This window comes from Blennius ocellaris (assembly GCF_963422515.1).
Source record: "Blennius ocellaris genome assembly, chromosome: 2".
NCBI lineage: Eukaryota > Metazoa > Chordata > Actinopteri > Blenniiformes > Blenniidae > Blennius > Blennius ocellaris.
The window spans coordinates 27,030,982-27,050,805 of NC_137651.1; the positions used below are offsets into that span (position 1 = coordinate 27,030,982).

General features: G+C 43.6%; 1 protein-coding gene across 1 annotated transcript in view; it reads right to left on the minus strand.

The window, feature by feature from the left end:
• LOC308135363 (CD166 antigen homolog) overlaps nucleotides 1–19,824 on the minus strand; it is a 47,017-nt gene that overhangs the window by 8,389 nt on the left and 18,804 nt on the right. The window contains 10 exon segments of the mRNA XM_080503292.1: nucleotides 889–1,010; nucleotides 1,607–1,733; nucleotides 1,834–1,946; nucleotides 2,265–2,397; nucleotides 3,316–3,440; nucleotides 5,271–5,444; nucleotides 5,671–5,758; nucleotides 6,181–6,245; nucleotides 6,364–6,580; nucleotides 6,741–6,847. Of these exon segments, the coding sequence (XP_080359418.1) occupies nucleotides 889–1,010; nucleotides 1,607–1,733; nucleotides 1,834–1,946; nucleotides 2,265–2,397; nucleotides 3,316–3,440; nucleotides 5,271–5,444; nucleotides 5,671–5,758; nucleotides 6,181–6,245; nucleotides 6,364–6,580; nucleotides 6,741–6,847 (1,271 nt within the window).

Genomic DNA, 19,824 nt, shown 5'->3' on the forward strand with positions numbered 1-19,824 from the left:
ATGGACGCTGCTGTGCTTGTACTCTTCATCCAGCAAGTGTTTGATTATGTTTGAAAACACACTCACGGTTGCACAGTAATCACACGTGTGTTCAGATCCCACAAAAGTGACATTTTTGGGAGCTACCTTAAACTGTGCTTGCAAATAAAAACCCCAAAAATATAAAACCACAACTGATTTGCATGAACTCCACGCTGAAAACTCTGCATGGGGGATAAGTGGTTGGTTTTAAATTAAAAAAAAGAGGCCCCGCATTTTGAAATATAGTCTTTCTGAAGTGTGTTTGCTTTTTACACCCTGACTGTACGAGGCAACATAAATCTCTCATAAGTCTGACGCAGACCCCATAAACAAACTTACCTTGAGTACTAGCACGTATATTGACATTTTGCCTGCGGCATTACACCGGATTCGATTTAGTTCTAAAGGTATCCATCCATCTGGAAGGCTCTGCATTTGAGTGCACTGGGAATCTCGGAGAAGCCAGCGATGGCGACAAGGTGCACTGCGCCTCCAAGCACACGTTCACATTACGGGATCTCGACCAAAGCTGATCACCGAGTACTTTCAAGACTTTTCGCCGTTGCAAAGGAAAGCAATGACAAGCAATAGAATGAATCCACTGACAGCTACAATGATGATATAATTGTCACTATTAAAGCACACATCTTTCCCCTCCAAGGTTTTTCTAAAGCTTGGAGGAACATCTATTCTGCGCTGGCACAGAGACAAGCTTCAACAAAGGAAATAACTGTGGAACACAATGAATAGAAATGCATGCGCAATTAAAAAAAGTTGATGGGTATGACCTTCAGAAATCGTAATCATTATCCGCGGATGAAATGCGTGTGCTTCCAAGGGGGCTCTAAAATGTGCGAGCGTGCATACCAATGTGCCATTGATGCTCCAGGAAACAACGGGCTGTGGGAAACCTTCAGCCTCGCAAATCAAGACTTTGTGATGGCCGTCGTCGCTGAGGTGCTGAGACAGCGTTTTGATGACGGGAGAACCTGCAACAGGAGACGATTCGTCAGTGACACAACGCGTTAGGTGGGAGCGCCTCGCTCACGAAACACGTCCAAAACATACTGACAGAAACCGGCTTTGACTGGAGGGTTATTTAGGGGGGGGGGGGGGGGGGTTCACTTATTGGCTTTCTTGCCAACATTCAGATGAGAAGATAAATGCCATGCTCGTGTCTGTTTGACAAATCCGAAGCTCCAGTCTGCAGCCGGCTGCCTCAAAAGTGCATACGAGGAAAAACAGGGAGCCTGGTTCTGTCCAGAAAAATCCCATCCGCACCTCCGAACCTAACCAATTACCACGCTCTTATCTAATCTGTGCAGAAAAACGGAGCGTAAAAAACACATATTGTGATGTGAACCTACTGCCTGGCAATGCCATGAAAATCACAACAAGTGGTTTGATTGGTTTTGTGTAAAACCAACAAACAATGTGTAATTACATTCTGCTGGTTCTCTAAACAAACACGAACAGAACCAATTTATTTATTTAATTTTACTTGGGCTACATGTGAACACGGTGTAAACCTTCCCCACCAGTGTGTGGGTTTTTGTTTTTTTTCTTATTATTTAAATTCCGTTACCTTCAACAACCAGCTCAAAGGAAGCTTTTCTACTGAGCGGCCCCATCGTCACCTCGCACTCATAGACGCCAGAATGTGAGTAAGTGAGCTTGTTCAGGTTGGGCTCCTTCTCCAGCTCATCACCATCCTGGATTAAATGAAGAGGTTATCAAAACCGTCAATGACGCCGCGCGACAACTTTGCTCCAGTGATTTTGAGAAGATGTTGTGTAAGAGATTGCTTTTTACCTTTGTCCAAGAGACCTTTGCTTTTCCGGAAGAATAAATGTGAAGAGTTAGAGGCAGGCCCTCGCCGGCACGCTTGACGATGTTCCCAGAGGGGCTGAAATTGATGTCTAGGTCTAAAAGGGGGAGAGGGATGGTGGGAAGATGGTTCAGAGCCTTGATAAGTGTCCAGACATTGCTGTTGTTAAGCACACGGCTCCGCTCTTGGCTCACAGCCCTGCAGATGCAGCTTATTAGAGGCTGTGCAGTTGACACAACACTTTCCCAACAAATCACAAGAAGACAGTCTGGCAAAGAGAGATATTAAGACTTTCTTTCCCCCAACAACAAACACTTTTCAGTCCTACTGTACAATTACACTGAGAATGATGCAAGCACAACTCCAGTTTATATATGTGTGTATATATATATATATATATTTTTTTGTCTCTTACAGTTTACTGTAATGTCCTCAGATGCTTCCATCGAGGGGTCGTCGATCAGCGAGCATTTGTACTCTCCGGTGGTGTCACGCGACACGTTGGTGATGGTATACGTGTCGCCATTTTCCACTTTCACCACGTCTCCCTTCAAAGACACGCAATAACACGACGGTCAGTCAGTTCATTCCACAGACTTCACAAGCCCACTATCTCACCGGGCCGGGACAAAGAAGTTTCCAGAACATCTCAAAGCATTTGCACGGATCTGTGTTATCCTCATGTGAGGCCTCGACCTTGAACGTGTTTGAAACGTCTTAATAACTCTTTTTTTTTTTTTTTTTTTTTCATTGTCATCGTCGTCTCCTCGGGTCAATTTCATACGGATTATTGTGTATTTAGTGTGGACCGAATGAACAGCCTCTTGGCCAGATGTTGCACGAGCAGGGATTTATTTATTTTCTTTGCCTTTGAGCAGGATTGTTCTGGGGAACAATTAAAGTCTCCGTTAAGCATTTACTGATCACAGCACACACCTCATTATTCCTGTGTTGTGGACTGCTGTGCAATTATAACTTCGTCATTACTGCTAATTCTACTCAGTGCAAACTTTTGGTAAAAAAAAACAAGGCATTTGTTCAACAGTCGACTGCGATTGCTTTCACACCACATTCAGGTTTTACCATCCCAGTCCCCAAAAAATCAACTCGGTTGACCTTAGTAATCATTTCTCAATTTCACTTCTGCGAGTTATGAAATGTGGGAAGTTAGAAAAGATCTCTCGATATGTTTGTCTCGTCTTCATTCAGGCTGCCGGCAGGTCCTGAACTTCTCTCAGCAGCTCTATTGGATTGTACGTCTGATGACTTCATAGAGTGACCTATGTGGTGAACAATTCTCGAGATTCTCGTATGACGGTTGTCAATATTGTGCAAATTTTAAGCAAGCCTGTGAGCAAAGTTCAGGTGAAATGTCGTCTTCTTTTTTTTTTCCAATACAACATTTGTGTGTTAGTATATAATTCGTCTTGAACAGTCGCAGTGCAGTGAGATATAGACTTTAATACCTTGAGGTGAAAGTTGAAACTGGCCGGGGCTGGATTTCCATCTGCCTCGCACTTCAGTGTCACATTATCTCCTTCTACAAGTGGACCCTGAGCGATGACTGAAAGAACGATGTTTTCTGTGGAGTCTGCAGGAAGTGAGGAGACTGAAAGTCAGCGAGGCGATGCATGCGAGGCACGCGGCAGGTTTGGGGTTGTGCTGCCCTGCCAGCTGACTGACAGGTGCTGCGGCGGGCGACTCGGGCAGCAGGCAGGCAAAACTTTGTGGTATCGGGCACAACCGAGTTTGAAATCCCGCAGAGGAAACGGCTGAGCAGCCTTCATAATCGGAGGCACTCGAACAAACAACGCTTTCAAAGCCCAACGTTTCGGCTCCGTCTGAGGCAAACTCTTTAGAGAAAGTATTCCAGAGCTGACAAGTTCTACTTTGGGCCTCGCTGAGAAGGTAGCGTCAATATTTAATGGCTTCGCTATAAATCCCACAACAGAAACACAGAATCCACATTTTTTCCCCCCAACTTTCTCCATCAAAGTTGTTACAACTTTCTCGAGCGGAAGCAGAAGAATGAATGAAAAGGGCGTGAATTAAAAAGATAAGGTGGAAGCCGTCTGCTTCCCGTGTATCTCCTGGTCTTCTTACGGGTCAGGAGGCACCGCCGTGGCATGTGACGGTAAACCGGCTTGACTTCCATTAAATATTGACAACGGTGTTCCCTCAGACTGCATCTTTAAATCTTTATGTGATAGTCAATGAGATTCGGAAGCAGTTAACAAAAAAAAAAGATATCAAACCACAGAAACTCATGGAAATGAAAACAGCAGAAATATTTCAATACAATACAGGAATCAAAAGGAGAAAAGACCTGAGAGGTTCGATGTCAGAACTGACCACCGGTGGAAAAAAACCCACCCCAAAAAACCAGACAAGGAATTAATATTTCAGAAAGACACCATCTGCTGTATTTTACAATTGTAGAAAACATGAAAATTTAGAGTCTCCATCTTTTTTTATTGTAACATTCAAGATCAATGAGCCAAATCTGAAAGAACCAGTCAACACTGTCATATGTGTGGATTAAATAGGACGTTTTTGACAGCAGCGGGTTTAGCAGTAAGACGGGGGAAAAAATGCAACCGATCAATCGTTTGTTTAATCGGGATAAAAACTGTACAAACAAGACAGATTTCTTTGGCACAGCTTGATCAGCTGTTTCCAGTCTATAAGATAACCATCTGCTGGCCGTCATGTTATATTTAGCATTCAGACATGAGGGAGGCATCACTCTAACTTGCTCAGGAACGTTGCATTTCCTAAAAAGGTTAAATTATTCATTTAAGACTTTTTGTCCACTCCAGATGTTTTTCTTTTTCTACTTTTTTTTCCCTTTCTTTCTCAAGGAGCCTTCAGTAAATCTTTTTTATCCCGGGACTGGTGACGTTGCTGTGCAGCAGGTTTTACACGCATGTGGACGGAGCACGACTTGCTACCGGGAAAAACGAAGGAGAGGCTTTTCTCCACCAGATAGAAAGTGAACCAAGAGGAACAGAAATGCTCACTCCAGTGAGCAGATCAGTCCTACGCCGAGCGCTGCTGCTGGTGAGTGACTTTTATCACATGACTTGTGCAAAGCTTATTAGCCGTGTAGTAAAGCCTCCAGGTACGCAGATACAGAGCTGTTATAGAAACAAAACTAGCCGTTCTGGGTTTTTTTTAAATTTCTTCTCAATCCACTTCAATGAATTGCTCCATGACGCTGTTTCGAGCGATCGATGTACGTAAAAGGTCCCAAGAAGATGTATGGAATGCGTAGCAACAACCGGGACCAAGAATGATAATTTCATTTAAAAGGGTATTGACTTTCATGTTTTGTTTTGGTCCCCACCCCCCACCATGTTGCTGTGCACTCTGACAATGGATCATGTGCAAAACAGCATAGACTGTGTGTTAAGTGACTCACAGGTGATGGTAAAGGTCACCGGCGTGGACACCAGCTCCGCGCCGGCGGCGTCTTGAGTGCTGCAGATGAACTGAGCGTTTTTGTCTTCCTTCTCGGCAGAATACTCCAGTGTGGAGGTCGTGGTGGAGAGGCCGGTAACAGGGTCCACCAACACAGAGGTTTGAATAGAAATCCCTGGACAGAAAACAAACAAACACACATGCTGCTTGAAAACTAACCAGGACAGGGGTAAAAAAAAAACCAAAAAAACTGGACACACATGCTGTCAACAAGCACAGCCAAGATTCATCACAGCAGAATAATTTACAACCGCTGTCACAGCCAGACAGAATGAAATCGTCGGCTTGTGTAATATTTATGAATTTTCAGATTCGGGGGTTGAATTAACCACCGAGCTCACCGTTTCCGTCGGCCAGCAGAGGTTTGTCGTTCTTTAACCATGTGATGTTGGCAGCTGGATTGGCGTCGCTCGCAGCACATGTTCCCAGCTGTGGAAGACAAAAGAAGAAAACCTCGGCAAAACGGGCAAAACCAGGGAGGAAAACCGCACTCAAAAGACCAAACATCCATTCATCTCTATAGTTGACCCAAGCAGTGAATGAGGGAGCTCCTTGTGAGCCTCACATTTGCAGACTTGAGAGTTTTCTACGCAACAGACCATGAAATGCCCGGAGCATTTCTAAAGCCCCTCAGATCCTTTGGGTATTTTAATTGAAGTAGGGGGGCTTCTGCTCTTTACTAATTCATGAGAATCACTTCAAAGAACTCATTACTGTAGTAACACGCATGGTTTTTGTAAGGCCTCAAGATACCTCAGCTCCGGTGAGGACTTTGCCTTGATGATTTGCTGCATAAAATAATGTGGTTATAAGCAAAGTTTATGGTAATATATATATATATAAAAACCCACCTTCGTAAGCTTGCCGATCTCCAGCTCCTTCGATTGCTCGGAAATCTCCAGCTCTGTTGGGAACTCTGGAATAATAATAATAATAATGGAAAAAAAGAAAATCAACTTGGAAAATGAGACAACTCGTTGCGTCGGTTCGGCACTTTAACAGAATCGCCCCAGAACTGAGACGCTCGCACTCACTGTAGACGACCACGTTGACCGGGTACTCGGCGATGTCGGCGCCCACCACCTCCATGCAGGTGAAGGTCCGCTGGTCGGCCAGCGTGGCCGCGGACAGCAGCAGGCTGGAGTTGTCGGCCAGGCTCACGCGGCCCCTGTACTCGTCGGTGGCGCTGACCGAGACATTTTGGTTTTTCTGCTTGACCAGCAGGTCGCCCGAGAGTCCGTCCCCTTTGTCCTGGAGAGCGGAGAACAGAGAGAGGCTGTGTCACGTCGTCCGCCGTACGGCGTCGCGGCTCCACACGCGCACTCAGACTGGGCGCGGTCGAGGCGCGACGCGAGCGGGTGTCAGACGGACGTCGCCCGCCTCAAAAGCGCTGACCTCCATGCCCACTTACATATTTCCATTTAGTGATGAAGACATCTTCCGCTTTCATGGCTCCTTTGTTGCACGGGATGGCGAGTGTCTCGCCGTACAGGCCCGTCAGCGTCTCCAACGCCGCCACTGCAAGAGAGAGAAGACAGAAAAGCGTTTTTCAATTACTTTTAAAGGAGGGCTAATCTGGCCGGCGCCGACACAGCGCGAATTTCCCCGACAGAAAATTGAAATCCCACCATTGTTGTGATCACTTCAAAGTCTTCTTGTTCTGAACATATTTGACATTTATCAATACCACTTAGCGCCACCCCTAAACAAACACAAGGAAAGCAGTTTCTATAGACTATGGCAAATTTTACAGCTCTCTTGGCTTTAAGAAAGAAAAAAAACAAACAATAACCTTTCCTGCCCTAAATTTCACCGAAACCATCGCCATGGAGACAAAGTGCTTGAGAGGGGGGATGGGAGGAGTCTCAATGGGCCAGGATGAGGGCTGAGAGCCAGAAGAGGCTGCCCCGGCCACGCACAGGTTTTTTTTTTTTTTTTTTTTTTAAAGCATTCACATTTACATTTCAGACATTTTCCCAGTTCAGGCCGGGGGAAATGCGGAAATCTGCCAGCTGAAATCCAAACCGCTGACCAGACGGCCTCCGTCCGCTCACTCAAAGTCGAGTATGTTTATTATAGGACAAGAAAAGCCCGAAACAATGAAGATGTTTGATATTCTGCGCGCATTCATGCCTGAAATTGTCTGATTACACTCACGCGCAAGAGAGAAACAGCTGCACACAATAATGCCGCTGCGACACACGGGGCTAAACTTCTTTTTTTCTCCGGCGTTCCCTCTTAACTCAGCAGACTTTGAATGGCTCCCTCTGAGTGGTGCAGAGACGGGGGTGAATTCATTTGCCGCGTGCGTGATACTCATTTGAATCCGGTTTGAATGAAGGTAAATACTTTGGCTGTGGTTACCATTGTCTACACGAAGACAGAGTAACAAGTGGGACTCCGAAGGCGTATTTGCACAGTCGAATGTGACGTCAGGCTGAGTGGCTGAGTTGAGAGGTGCACAAATGTTTGCTTCCAATCCCGTCTCTTCTCTTTCCCACGTGTTCAAACACTACTAACGGGGGGGGGTCCTGTCTTTCTTTCTTCCTTTCTTTTTTTTTTCGCAAACAGGAAAAACAACTTCATAAAGCACTTCTGCAGTGATGGATGACATTCAACATGTAACCAAATAGTCGGCCCCGTGTCGGCAGAGTCTGCCGTCACCGCCGTCCTCCCGACGCTCGGCCCAACGGGTTCACGCCGCAACACTTGTCACTCGTCGCTATGAGCCGTCAGCTCTGCAAACAGCTTCCAGCCTGACGCCAAACTAACCAGCATTCCTGCAGCCGGGCCGTGAAGTCGCAACGGCAGGAAAAGCAGAAAGCAAGACAATTTAATAATACGGCTTTAAACAGAGCACACTTCATTGCTCCGCCGCGTTAAAACTTGTTTTCTGTTGCTGCCATGAATTCTTTGTCCTCTTGGCCGACTTGTCTCACTTTAAAAGAGCAGTTGGACACTTGGGAAATAAATATACTTCTCTTGCAGAGAGTTACACAACACGAAGAGATTGATGCGACGCTAGTGTGTGTGTGTGTGTGTGTGTGTGCTGGTTGATTGTGAAGCGACCGTTGGCTCCCACTTGTTTGAAGGCCAGGAAACGACGCTAAATGATGAGCAATGCTCGCTTTATCCCACAAGAGAACATAACGGTACATTGAAGTAATGTTTGTGAAGTTCGACTCATCAAGTAATTGACTTTAATGAGCACATTTTAGAAGAAAATAGAAATGTGAACAAATAAAAGAGAAAAAAAAACTAAACAAAAAACTTTTTGCTTAGTTTTGGCTTTATTCAGTTGTAACTCTTAATATATTTTTGCTTTTAAGTGTTTCAAAAGGTTGAAGGATGAAGTACAAAACTTTTCATATTCTTCCACTTTGCATTATTTTCCATCACATCTGAATTTATCAGATGCTTTATAGTCATTACGTCTGTGATTACTATACATTATTCACACATATGCTGTACATTTGACATTATACTCCTCACACACATGCACACTCATATATCCTATAAAATTATAATACACAGTACATACAAACATTTGCATACATGAGCAGTGACCAAAATATCAAACGGAGTAAACATGTTGCAGATTCACAGGAGAGAAGATTGATGCAGCTCTGAACAGGGAAACTGAGAAAAGGGACCATAACACATGCAAATGAGAAACTGTTTAAAACTGATGTTTAAAAGCAGATCAAACGTTGAGATAAAATTTCATTACAGCAAAGAAAAGTTAAACTGGCCTGCACTTTTACAGCTACCGATGTAATAACTATACGTTTCAATATGTTTTCGTAGTTGAAATCACTCTTCGATTTAGGCAGACATTTTTTTACTTTATTTTAATTACGTCACCATCTTTCTACAGTCAGACTCCAATAAATTGCTCTGTCTAAAGGATTCCAATTTCTCCCAACACATTCTACTTTATTTGGATTTTCTCACTGCATATTAAATGAATATTGAAAATCATCCGCTGTCATGAAATTTGTCACAGTTTTATTGTTAAATTTTGCAATAATTCGGGGTATACGTATGTCAGTGTGAGGCCAGACTCTGTTGTATTTACAGGCACCAACACGGCTCAGTCGAAGCTGTAATACGAGTTGGTAATTCATCTGAATTGACCTTTTGGACTGGAAAAAAAACAAAAACAATAAGAGTACCTCTTTTATTTGTGGGGGGGGGGGGTTAAGATTGAGATTACTGTTTAGACAGAGTTTCCAAATGAGCAACAATTACTAATACAGGAAAATCTTCAACACAGACAGTAACAAGGTTTTTTTTTAAAAAGCTGTGTGAATATCTGTGGTGGTGAATAACATCCATTGCTCACAGCCTTGGGACAGCTTGTGAGCATGTGAGCATCCAAGCAGAGGCCAATAAATAAAAACCCGTGTGAGACAGACACAGCGCCACCACAGCACTTCACCCACAAAGACAACCCCTGAATTTAAATAAGTCTGGGAGACACTCAATGCTGACAGCACGGGACAAAACAAATCGCACCACATTTCAACTCCTGACAGCTTTACCAAGGATTCCTCACCAAACACGGGAATAAGCTGCCGCTTGTCAACGGCACTGAAGTGTGATCGCAACCATTTCCTGCATCGATTCCCTCTCATTGTCACTAATTTGCCAAATCTGAAATCTCTTCCCTTGTATTATAGAGTGATTGAACTGGATTAAAAGCTTCTTTTAAGAATCGGGGGCTGCTGCAGCGATTAGTGTCAGGAAGTGTTTTTGCTTTTTTGAAATCCGTCACCTGGTGTTTCTACCAAACAAGCAATGCTTCTTGTTGAGTCTTGATTTCCACATTCTCTCCTGATTCTGGTGAACTTGCAATGTTAATTCTGCAAAAGAACGTTGGGGGGGAAGGGTGTTGTGTATCTGTCAGGCCATCCAGCTTCATCTAAGATAAAGCCAACTGGAGCTGAGCCCCGCCGACTGTGTGAAGTCACGTTCACAGTCACACTGACATTCAAGCAATTTCATCCCTCCTTCCACAACCATTCACAAAAACCTTTCGGTCTATACACACACACACACACACACACACACACACACACACACACACACACACACACACACACACACACACACACACACACACACACACACACACACACAAAAACCCAGTGAGAAATGTGTCCATCCATACAAAAAATACTGTAGTTTTATCCTTGGCCGGTACTCCATCACAAACAGAAAAATACATGAATCCAACGACGCAGCATCGAGGAGCATGTGGCCTGTCCGGCTCTCACAGGAGAAGCAGCACATTTCATTGTAAAACCTGGAACACGCTCAGTAGCATCTGTAGCACAAACACAACCCTGTAATCCGCCATTGTTTTGTCAGCATTTCTGCATTTGCACCCATAAATAAGAGACGCTGGGTGAGTTTTTTGTTTTTTTTTTCCTAATTAAAAAATGTGCGGTTTTACTCTCTGGAGTTGTTGGCGGCTTTGTGTGAAAAGAACATCAGTTAGAAAGAAAAAAAAAAAAAAAAATCAGCCAAACTTGTTTCTGCACCATGTAGGACAGGCGATGAGGTTGGATTGTTATTACAGTGACTGTCAAAACAAAACCACCAGGTCACAGGAGAATATGGACTGGGAGTCATGACACTCTGGAGGCAAAAAAAAATGCTGTTATTGTCCATCGACTGAGCGTGTGCAGAAGATGTATATACGACAGCTGTGGTGCACATGCCCAGTAGCAGCATTTCCACGGAGACCCGAGTTGAAGAATTTTCAAAAAGTTGCGTTTTCAGTGGGTCTGAGCACCGCTGTCATGTTAATGGACACCGGAAACACATAAATAGTTGTCAAATGTATGTTTCTGATCGGACATGATTTCTAAGGGCTGAGATCAGCCATTGCTTGAAGAGATTTTCTTTTATAAGCTGTGAGATTACAAAATTGCACGACACTATTTATGTCTCTCAAACATGTTTCTCTCTCTCAGTAAATGTACCTATTCATGCATTTAGCTTGAAAACGTTAAGAACGAATAAAAAGTATTTCCATTTTCAAACCTGCAGAGACATATTCATCGTTACCTGCATTTGTTTTTTTTTTACGCATAATTGTAACTGAATGAGAATGAAGACTGGTCGAGCCTTTCACAGTGTCACACTCACCAAATTGTGAAAAACTAAATGAAAAACAAACCTTGAACTCGTCTTAATATTTCAATGGGAGACCGACACGGGGGCCAGCACAGGCTGAATTCTACAGTTGTCACTCGACTGCAGCAGAATTTGCATGAACTGCAGGACTGTAAATGTGTGTCTGTACTCCAGATTTCTTCGCTCACATTGCTAGTTTGGCTGCCGGCTGCACACGACTCCACCTGAAACATTGAGGCAGATTGCTGGTGTGAGCACAGCATGCTGATGTAGCCGAGCCACTCTGGGCTGTTTTGTCTTTCTGGTGTAGATATAATGAAATGTGGAGGTTTTTCTGATCCGGGCAGAAACGATTACCCATGCTGAGTGTGGTGGGGAGAGAAAGAACGAAGGAGGAGGAGGAGGAGGAGGAGGAGGAGGAGGAGGAGGAGGAGAAGAAGAAGAAGAAGAAGAAGAAGAAGAAGAAGACGAAGAAGACGAAGAAGAAGAAGAAGAAGAAGAAGAAGAAGAAGAAGAAGAAGAAGAAGAAGAAGAAGAAGAAGAAAACAGGGACTGGAGACGGGGTCCTTAATGAGGCCACTGAGGAACACGTTTTGCATACGTGTCATATTTGATGACATCCTGCGACATTTAATTTCTCTGAGTCTTTAGGATGTCAAAAATAATCAGCATCTGGATTAACGTGCTCCACCACATACTGTACTCTGATGGTCGAGGGGGAAAAAAAATAAAAAATAATAATAAAAAATGTTTTCCAGAATCTACTTGGCAGGAAAGTTTGTTGCATCTTTGTGTTGAGAGACTCAAACTCCACATGAGATAACACTGCAACAACCTGCGATGCTGACTCCTACTGTTACAGGAAGGAAAGAGAGGGAAAAAACCCAACAAGAGTTTGTTATATTGAGGTTACAGAGCAAAGCCTGCAGTTCTGGAAAGGTTATCAGGCTGGGGGTATAATAGACTCCTTACATTTCAAATTCAAATACACATTTTTGAATATTCTAATAAAGCCACATTCGGCGCCCGTGAGAACGTTTAAAAAAACAAACAAAAAACGGCGGCATTAAGGAAGCGGCATTATCTGTGCAGATTACACCGCGGCACAATGAGAACTAATCACACATGTTGAGTTACAGAAGACAAAGCTCCTGCTGCTTACAGAGATAAGGTAATCCTTCACAACTAAAGTAGGTGAACAGAGCGACTTCACGTCGACACACACACACACACACACACACACACACACACACACACACACACACACACACACACACACACACACACACACACACACACACACACACACACACACACACACACACACACACACACACACACACACACACACACAGGGTCTCTATGATGAAGGCGGCAGCAGAGACTGATAACAAGTAGCATGAGTTTAGATTGACTTTACAATGTAGTTTTATGTGTACAAATTGTGAAATACATTAAACAGCCCTTCTTCTTTTTTTTTTTAAAGTAACGTTTTGAAACCCAAATGCACTGAAGTGGTGATCCTCCCTTTGCCACTGGCTCCGTTTTTAATGTGAAGACCAAAACGTTTCCCGCTAATAAGAAAGTATTAAGAATAAGTGTTGTGTGTAGCACTGGAATGCCAAACAATCAATATCGGATCATAGGGAAAGAGAAAAAAAAACCACACAAAGAACTATGCAACCCTCTTTGAACACTTGTTTTTTTCTTGTTATAAAAGTCTCTTACATCTGTGTGGAGTGTCAGAAGCCGTAAGATACAATAAACCTTGATTTGCTTGGTGAGCCGTCATTGGAGATGACAGTGTTTTTTTAGCACAATCTTATTTAAATCGACAAGCAAGTGTCATCATTTGGTTTTGCATTTCTTACAAAACAAAAGCTGATAGAGCAGGAGTCCTTAATTCTGGGCTTCGAGGGCCGAGGTCCTGCATGTTTTTGGTCACACATACCCGGGTTTTTACAAAAACTGATATTTCCACCTCTACATTTGCAAAAAAAAACCCCAAACTGACCTGCATATCCAACTAGCTCAGAGCTACTATGAGCATGCCAAACCTGTAGGGGGCGGTGTAACGAAAAGCAGTAAGCCACGATAGCCAGTCAGAATCTTGAAAAATAAAAAAAGGGAAACATGTCAAATATATAAACCGGTCTCTCCCAGGTGCAACACATCTGAATGAAATAAGGGGCTCGTTAAGCTTTTTTCACAAGTTTGATGACGACATCACCAACAGATTGAGTCCTGCACATGTCGTACGTCTCCCAGCTTCAGCACGCCGGCCCTGCAGGAGGACCCCTGACGTCCAGTGTGCTTCAGGATGTTTTCCCTGATCAGAAAGCGAAAGTTTGGGTTTGAAGGGAACTATTTCCCGGCGCTCCGCCTCGGCGGGGAGGAGGGGACGGGTTACTAACCATCTTTGCTCATCACATGTGAAGTATGATTCCTCTTCACTTAAAAAAAAAAGCTCCTTCACGCTGGACACAAAAAAAAAATAGCCAACACGCTGGTAATGGTAGAATTGACGTGCGAGTGACGGAAACAGGAGGCGGCACCGCTGGAGATACTTTCATGTTCCTGATTAAGGCGCCTCGATCCCCGAGAAGAGACAGGTGACGACAGCTCAGATATAAGCTCACCGGGGAAATCAGCAACCTCCTCCCCGCAGTCTCTACATCCCTGTTTTGCTACCTTATGCCCTCCCATTTGTGTGCGTGTGCGTGTGCGTGCCTCCCCGGGTGCGTGCGCGCCTTTCAGCCGCGGCATCCAAAAGAAAAGCGCAGGCCCGAACTTATTAAGTGCCGAAAATGAGGATTGTGCAGTGAATGGAGATCCCATGGCGCATGTCCACAAAGACTTGATGGCAAATAGCCTCGCCTCAGAAGCGGTTCATTGGTGAGGGGGCAGACAGAAGCACTTCAACTAGATCAATAATACTTGAGCAAAGGCGAGATTCTCATAGTGAATGCTGCTTGCCTAAGGAGCAACAAAATCAAAGAAAAGCTAACCTTCCGTGGCATTCTGCTTCTCATCCCCGTCTCTCATTTAATCATTTAACAAGAACTGAATTTTGATCAGCTGTATCTACCACCTCAAATGAGACAGATCAGCGATTTAATATGATGTGTGTCTGCATGTGTGCGTGTGTGTTCACCTGCTTTTTATTCATCTATTTTATCTTTGCACTGTTTTTAATTTTTGTGGAAGCACTTTGTGTTGCTTAATGTATAAAAAGTGCTATAGAAATAAAGATTATTATTATTATTATTATTAATAAGCTCAATCTCTCATTACTCGTCGTCAAATGAAATTGCCACTCTGCTTGTCATACAGTGAATCCACACGGGCCACCTCTAAAACTCTCCGGCGACATATGAGCTCTACAGGCTCGTTTGTTTTTCTGTCAGCTCCTTTCGCACACGCCCTCAGCTTACATGTTGCAGACTATGACAGGACTCTATTTGAATTCTGCTCCGGTATCAGTTCATGGCGAAGAAGTGCAGCACAGGTAGCTCAAGAGAGATTTTAGAGGGGAGGGGGTGGAGGTATGAAAAAAAGAAGAAGAAAAAAAAAATACACTGCTACATCCTCACTATCTCTGTCTGTCTCTCGAGGGAAGGGGTGTAATCATGTCGCTGATGGATAACTGACAGCACAGCTTGCACAACATCCCGCTCACACAGTGTCTTTTTGTTGCGGGCTGAACCGTGGAAGCACCATTCCAAACGTCAACACTGTCTGCTCTATAATTTTGCTTTTTCCCTTCACACTGTAATTGCCTGTCAGTGTCTTTATAGCATAAAACTAAGGGCATCAGCTTGTATTATTTTTACCGGACTGGTGAAAGCCCGTCGAGGGAGACCACATTTTTTTTTTTTTTTTTTTAATCTATGTAAATGACTGGGTGAGCCTCGGATTCTTTAAACATGTAATGAGGAAGCTAACGCAACTTTTATGGGATAGTTAGAAACTTTTCAAGCAGTGGGGTCATTTTGGTTCAGGTGTGAGTGTTTTGAGGACAGCAGCGACTGGATTTTATTTCCTGACACCGATAGACTCGGGACATTCCTGTAGAAACACCAAAACGACGATGCTCGCTGATATGAATAAGCTTCCAGCGAATGCCGGAGATTTTCATCTGGCGCCGCCATCAGATAAAGTTGAATTTAAAATTGTGGTTTATGGCCAAACGCCTAAAAAGTAACAACGCTCCTGTCAGCCTCAGGCGTATAGTTTACACTCGTGATGAATATCTATTTTAAAGTTGTCAGACACACTAAGATGGTTTCCGGGACACTCAGCCAAAATTGATGTAGAACAAGTCTTAACATCATGACTTCGCTCACTGGCCTGAAACCACGGGGTGTCGCCTCACTATTCACTGGGAGCTGAGAAACGTATTTTCACCACTGCAGACTTGTTGGACTTGTTTTACCATCACAATTTCATGGTGTGAATCTCACTGTAGTCTAAATAGACAACTGACTGCCAGCAAATAACAACCTGCCAAAACCCTGAAGCTGAGGCCCCTGCACACTCCCATAAGAACGCATAAGAACGAGATGAAAAGTTCGGCTGTGACGTCAGCTTCATACTACGTGAAGAAGCTGTCGAACGCCACCTCGCAGCAGCCACTCTACTGTGAAGTAGAATTGTAGCTTTGCAGCAATAGAAGAGAACGTACGTGTCCGGGCCGCCGTGCTGGTCCGGGTTGAACTGCAGGAGTGATGCGTTCAGGTGCATCACGTGAATCTGCCATTAAGTGCCAAAACTTCTTATGGAGTATGAATCAATCCGGTAAAACAAAGAGAGCGATATCACAGAGGCCTGTGGGGGCAGTGTTGTGTTGTGAAGTGCATGTGTGACCAACGAAATGAACAAAGAAGACAACGGAAATAACAATCCCTTCAATTTAAGATAGATTTTTGCCTGGATACAAGCACATTTATGACATTACCTCATATGATAGAAATGAAAACATAAAGCAGCCAGGTTCCCCCGTCTCCAAAATGTGCGCAACGGTACGCACATTCTCCCGCAAAATTTACTTTTTTTAGATCACAAACTTTGCATAGGAAGTGGCGTACGCATCTTTCAGGACCCGTTTTGTGCTTCAGCAACCTTTATAAATGAGGCCCCTGGTCCATAAAGCCATATGTGGTTTAATAGCCTGGCTATTAAAGTAAAAAAAAAGAGAAAAGTTGCTTTCAAGTGTAATTTTCTCATGATTCATAATGGTGTTTTTGAGACTAACAAAAGATAAGAACACTTACTTCTTATAGAAAACTGGAAATAACCTTTAAATCGCAGCAGGGATCTCAAGTGAATTAGCCTCCGGTGTGATAATTCATAGCCTCTGTGGTCTATCGTGTGTTTGGTTTGATCTGTAATTAACTCTGTGGTCTGTGTTGTGTTCAAACTTCCACCAAACTTCAAACTGAATCACAATTCCGTCGAAATTTGTTTGACATAGACCACAGTTCAAAACGTCGCATTACAGCAGCAATCGTACCGATGTTCCTTTTGATCCGACTAAACTGTGAAGTGGCAACGCAACGTAAGTCACATGATGGTTGTAGGTATATTTTTACCTAAAATATGTCCAGCAAGCATTTAAATGATGAATTTAGTGTTTAAAAGTGTTGGAACCTCACCTCACTGGACTGTTAGCATAGGCGACTGTAAATTATACAGCAAAATAAACTTTTTGTGGCTGGAGCTCAAGTTTAACTTATTAATGTGCTCAAAACTTGGCCAATGTCAGTTCAATATATTTCATCTTTCTTATGCTTTCCAAGCGGATTGTATTGAAACTCATGCGTCGTTCAAAAAGTTAAAAAAAAGAAAGTGCTGACGTTGCATCACCATTTGTTTCCTTTCACAGTTTAAGGGTTGAGTTCTCGCGTGTCTTCCACCTTCTTTCCCTGCTTGTTTCTGTTGCAGTTGCACCCTAATCGATTCTTGTAATTCTCATTTTATCTTGCACACTGTCATCCACTTTTTTTGTGAATTTCACTCTCTTTCAGCAATTCTATGTTCAGTCCTTGTGATTTCTTTACCTCACACCTGTGGACCGTTCTTTTTTAGTGTGTGTGAGTGGGTGTGTGAGTGTGTGTGTGTGGTCTGCCCCTGATTGTACCAGCTGTGCGTCATTTCATCTCACTTTGTGTGTAGATAAGTCTGCTGTTCAATCGTTAACCTTTATGTTCTTGGGGGGAAAAAAACACCACCTGCTTCCCTCAGTTCAGATTCTGTTTGGTTTTTCCTGAATGTTGTTTTCATTTCCACTTGAGTTCTGCCTCAGTTTGTGATATTATCTCTGAAAACTGCCTTTAGTTTGACATGAGTCCACAGCTCACTTTCACAAATTAATCCGGGAACACAGAAGTTGAGATTGTTTCCCAACTTGTGAATCAGTATAGTTATTATTCGTTACTCCTCATCAAACTATCAGATTTTGTCAGTTGAAGGAACATGTTGTGCAATTTAAAATCAATGGTTCTGTCTAGGGATGTGCCGACACAGGTTTTTTCATTTAGCATGAAGCAGGTGTCACGGTCAGAGCTGTTCTCCTCTGCGAGCTGGCGTTTTAAAACGGTGACATCTAGCTGTAGAGCGGCCGTCTCGCTGTACAACGCCTTTACAAACATCCAAGTCGAGGCTTTGCGGTGTTTTGAAAGTAAAATACGTCCAAACGGCGACATGTTGTCGTGAAAACTCGGGTAGCAACGCGCTGCTTCCCTAGCCTGCTAAGCTAGCTGCAAACTGTGGAATGGATTTCCTGACTCATTATTCCACGTCTCATTGAGACCCGCCTTCGTTCAGGAAATCCATTCCACATTTTGCAGCCAGCATGCACAGCAGCCCGCAGGGAAATACTTGTGGACTCATTTCAGCAGCAGCACAGATGAGGCTTCATGGATTGGAACTCTCCTCAGGTTGGATCGGAAATTTCTGATCCGTGAATTACGTTCATATCGGAACCTGGATCGGATCAGCCCCATTCCTAAGTTGTTTAAACAAAATGCACATCTTTCCCTCTATTTTATACAATCCACACTCCTACAGCCACAAAACACACTTTTCTATCATGACAAAGAAAAAAGAGCAAATTAGCACAATAGAAATGCTGCCAGCGGAGGCCATTTGCAATGTTTTGCTTGATAAATGTCTGTAATTATTTACTGATTATCAAAGTAACTGCTGCAGAGTTGGCGCTTTGCAAAAGTAAGCGTCGGGCATTATTTTGTCTCTACCTGGGAGCTGACAGACATCGAGCGTGTGACATGCCGGAGTTGCGCTCTTTCATTTATGCCGCCATCTGCTTTACAGACCAGAGAGCTCCAATATGAAGCCGAGAAGCCGCGGTCCTGCGTGACTCTGACCTTTAAATGGGGGCAGAGGTCTTTCAGAGGGAACCGATGTGAAAAGAAGGTCCGTTTATGGACACGAAGACGTGCGACAAAGGTTTCATTTTTCCGACAACGTTCCCTCAAGGCTCCATCTGTCAATTCTCTTCTTTTCATAAGTGGCGCTCTCTCTATAGAGTTTTATCCACTGTTTCCAAAGGAAACCTAAACCCGTTTATAGTTTCATGAAGGAAAAGAGCCGGTGTCAGTTTTCCATTATATAACTCTGATTTCATGCACGTCATTAAAAAAGGAAATTTACCTCAAGAATTGGAAAATAAATTCAGATCTCTGCAGCATTTAAACTGCATCTGTTTTCAAAGTTACCTGAAACAAACATTGGGAAAACTATACAATGAATAACACTTGCTGCTCTTCGTCCATCTTCTTCACTGTGTTGCTCAACTGAGACATGCTGAAGCCGGTTCCTGCAGAGTGCAGGGTTCAAACTGGAGAGGTCATCAGGCCATCACAGGTCAAACACACACACACTCACCCACGGGCAATTTAAAGCCACTCCTTAGCCCCAAACATGGTTTTTTTTTTTGGGACCGTTGAAGGAAACCAGACGACTCAGAGAAGCTGAAAAAATGTCAAGTCCGGACTGGTTCCGGGGATTTTCCTGCGTGCGGGGAGTGCTAACCACTGCACCACCATGCAGCCCTCTGCTGATCTACATTTTTTCATAATTTCATGTATTCTGTAGGGCTGTTGCAAATAACATGCTAACACAGATTAATCTACCATCAGGATTAAAAAATGAGTCCGTCGATCCGGTAGTCACAGAACCAACTCGATATGGATCACGCTGAGCAGCGTGGGGGTCCTGAGTACAAAATAAACAGTCGACCAAAATAAAGTCTCATGCACACTCTGCAGGAAGGCGTTTTTCTTTTCATTGAAGCACAAAGTTTTAGTTAGTTTAGCACGCTAGTTTGAGAT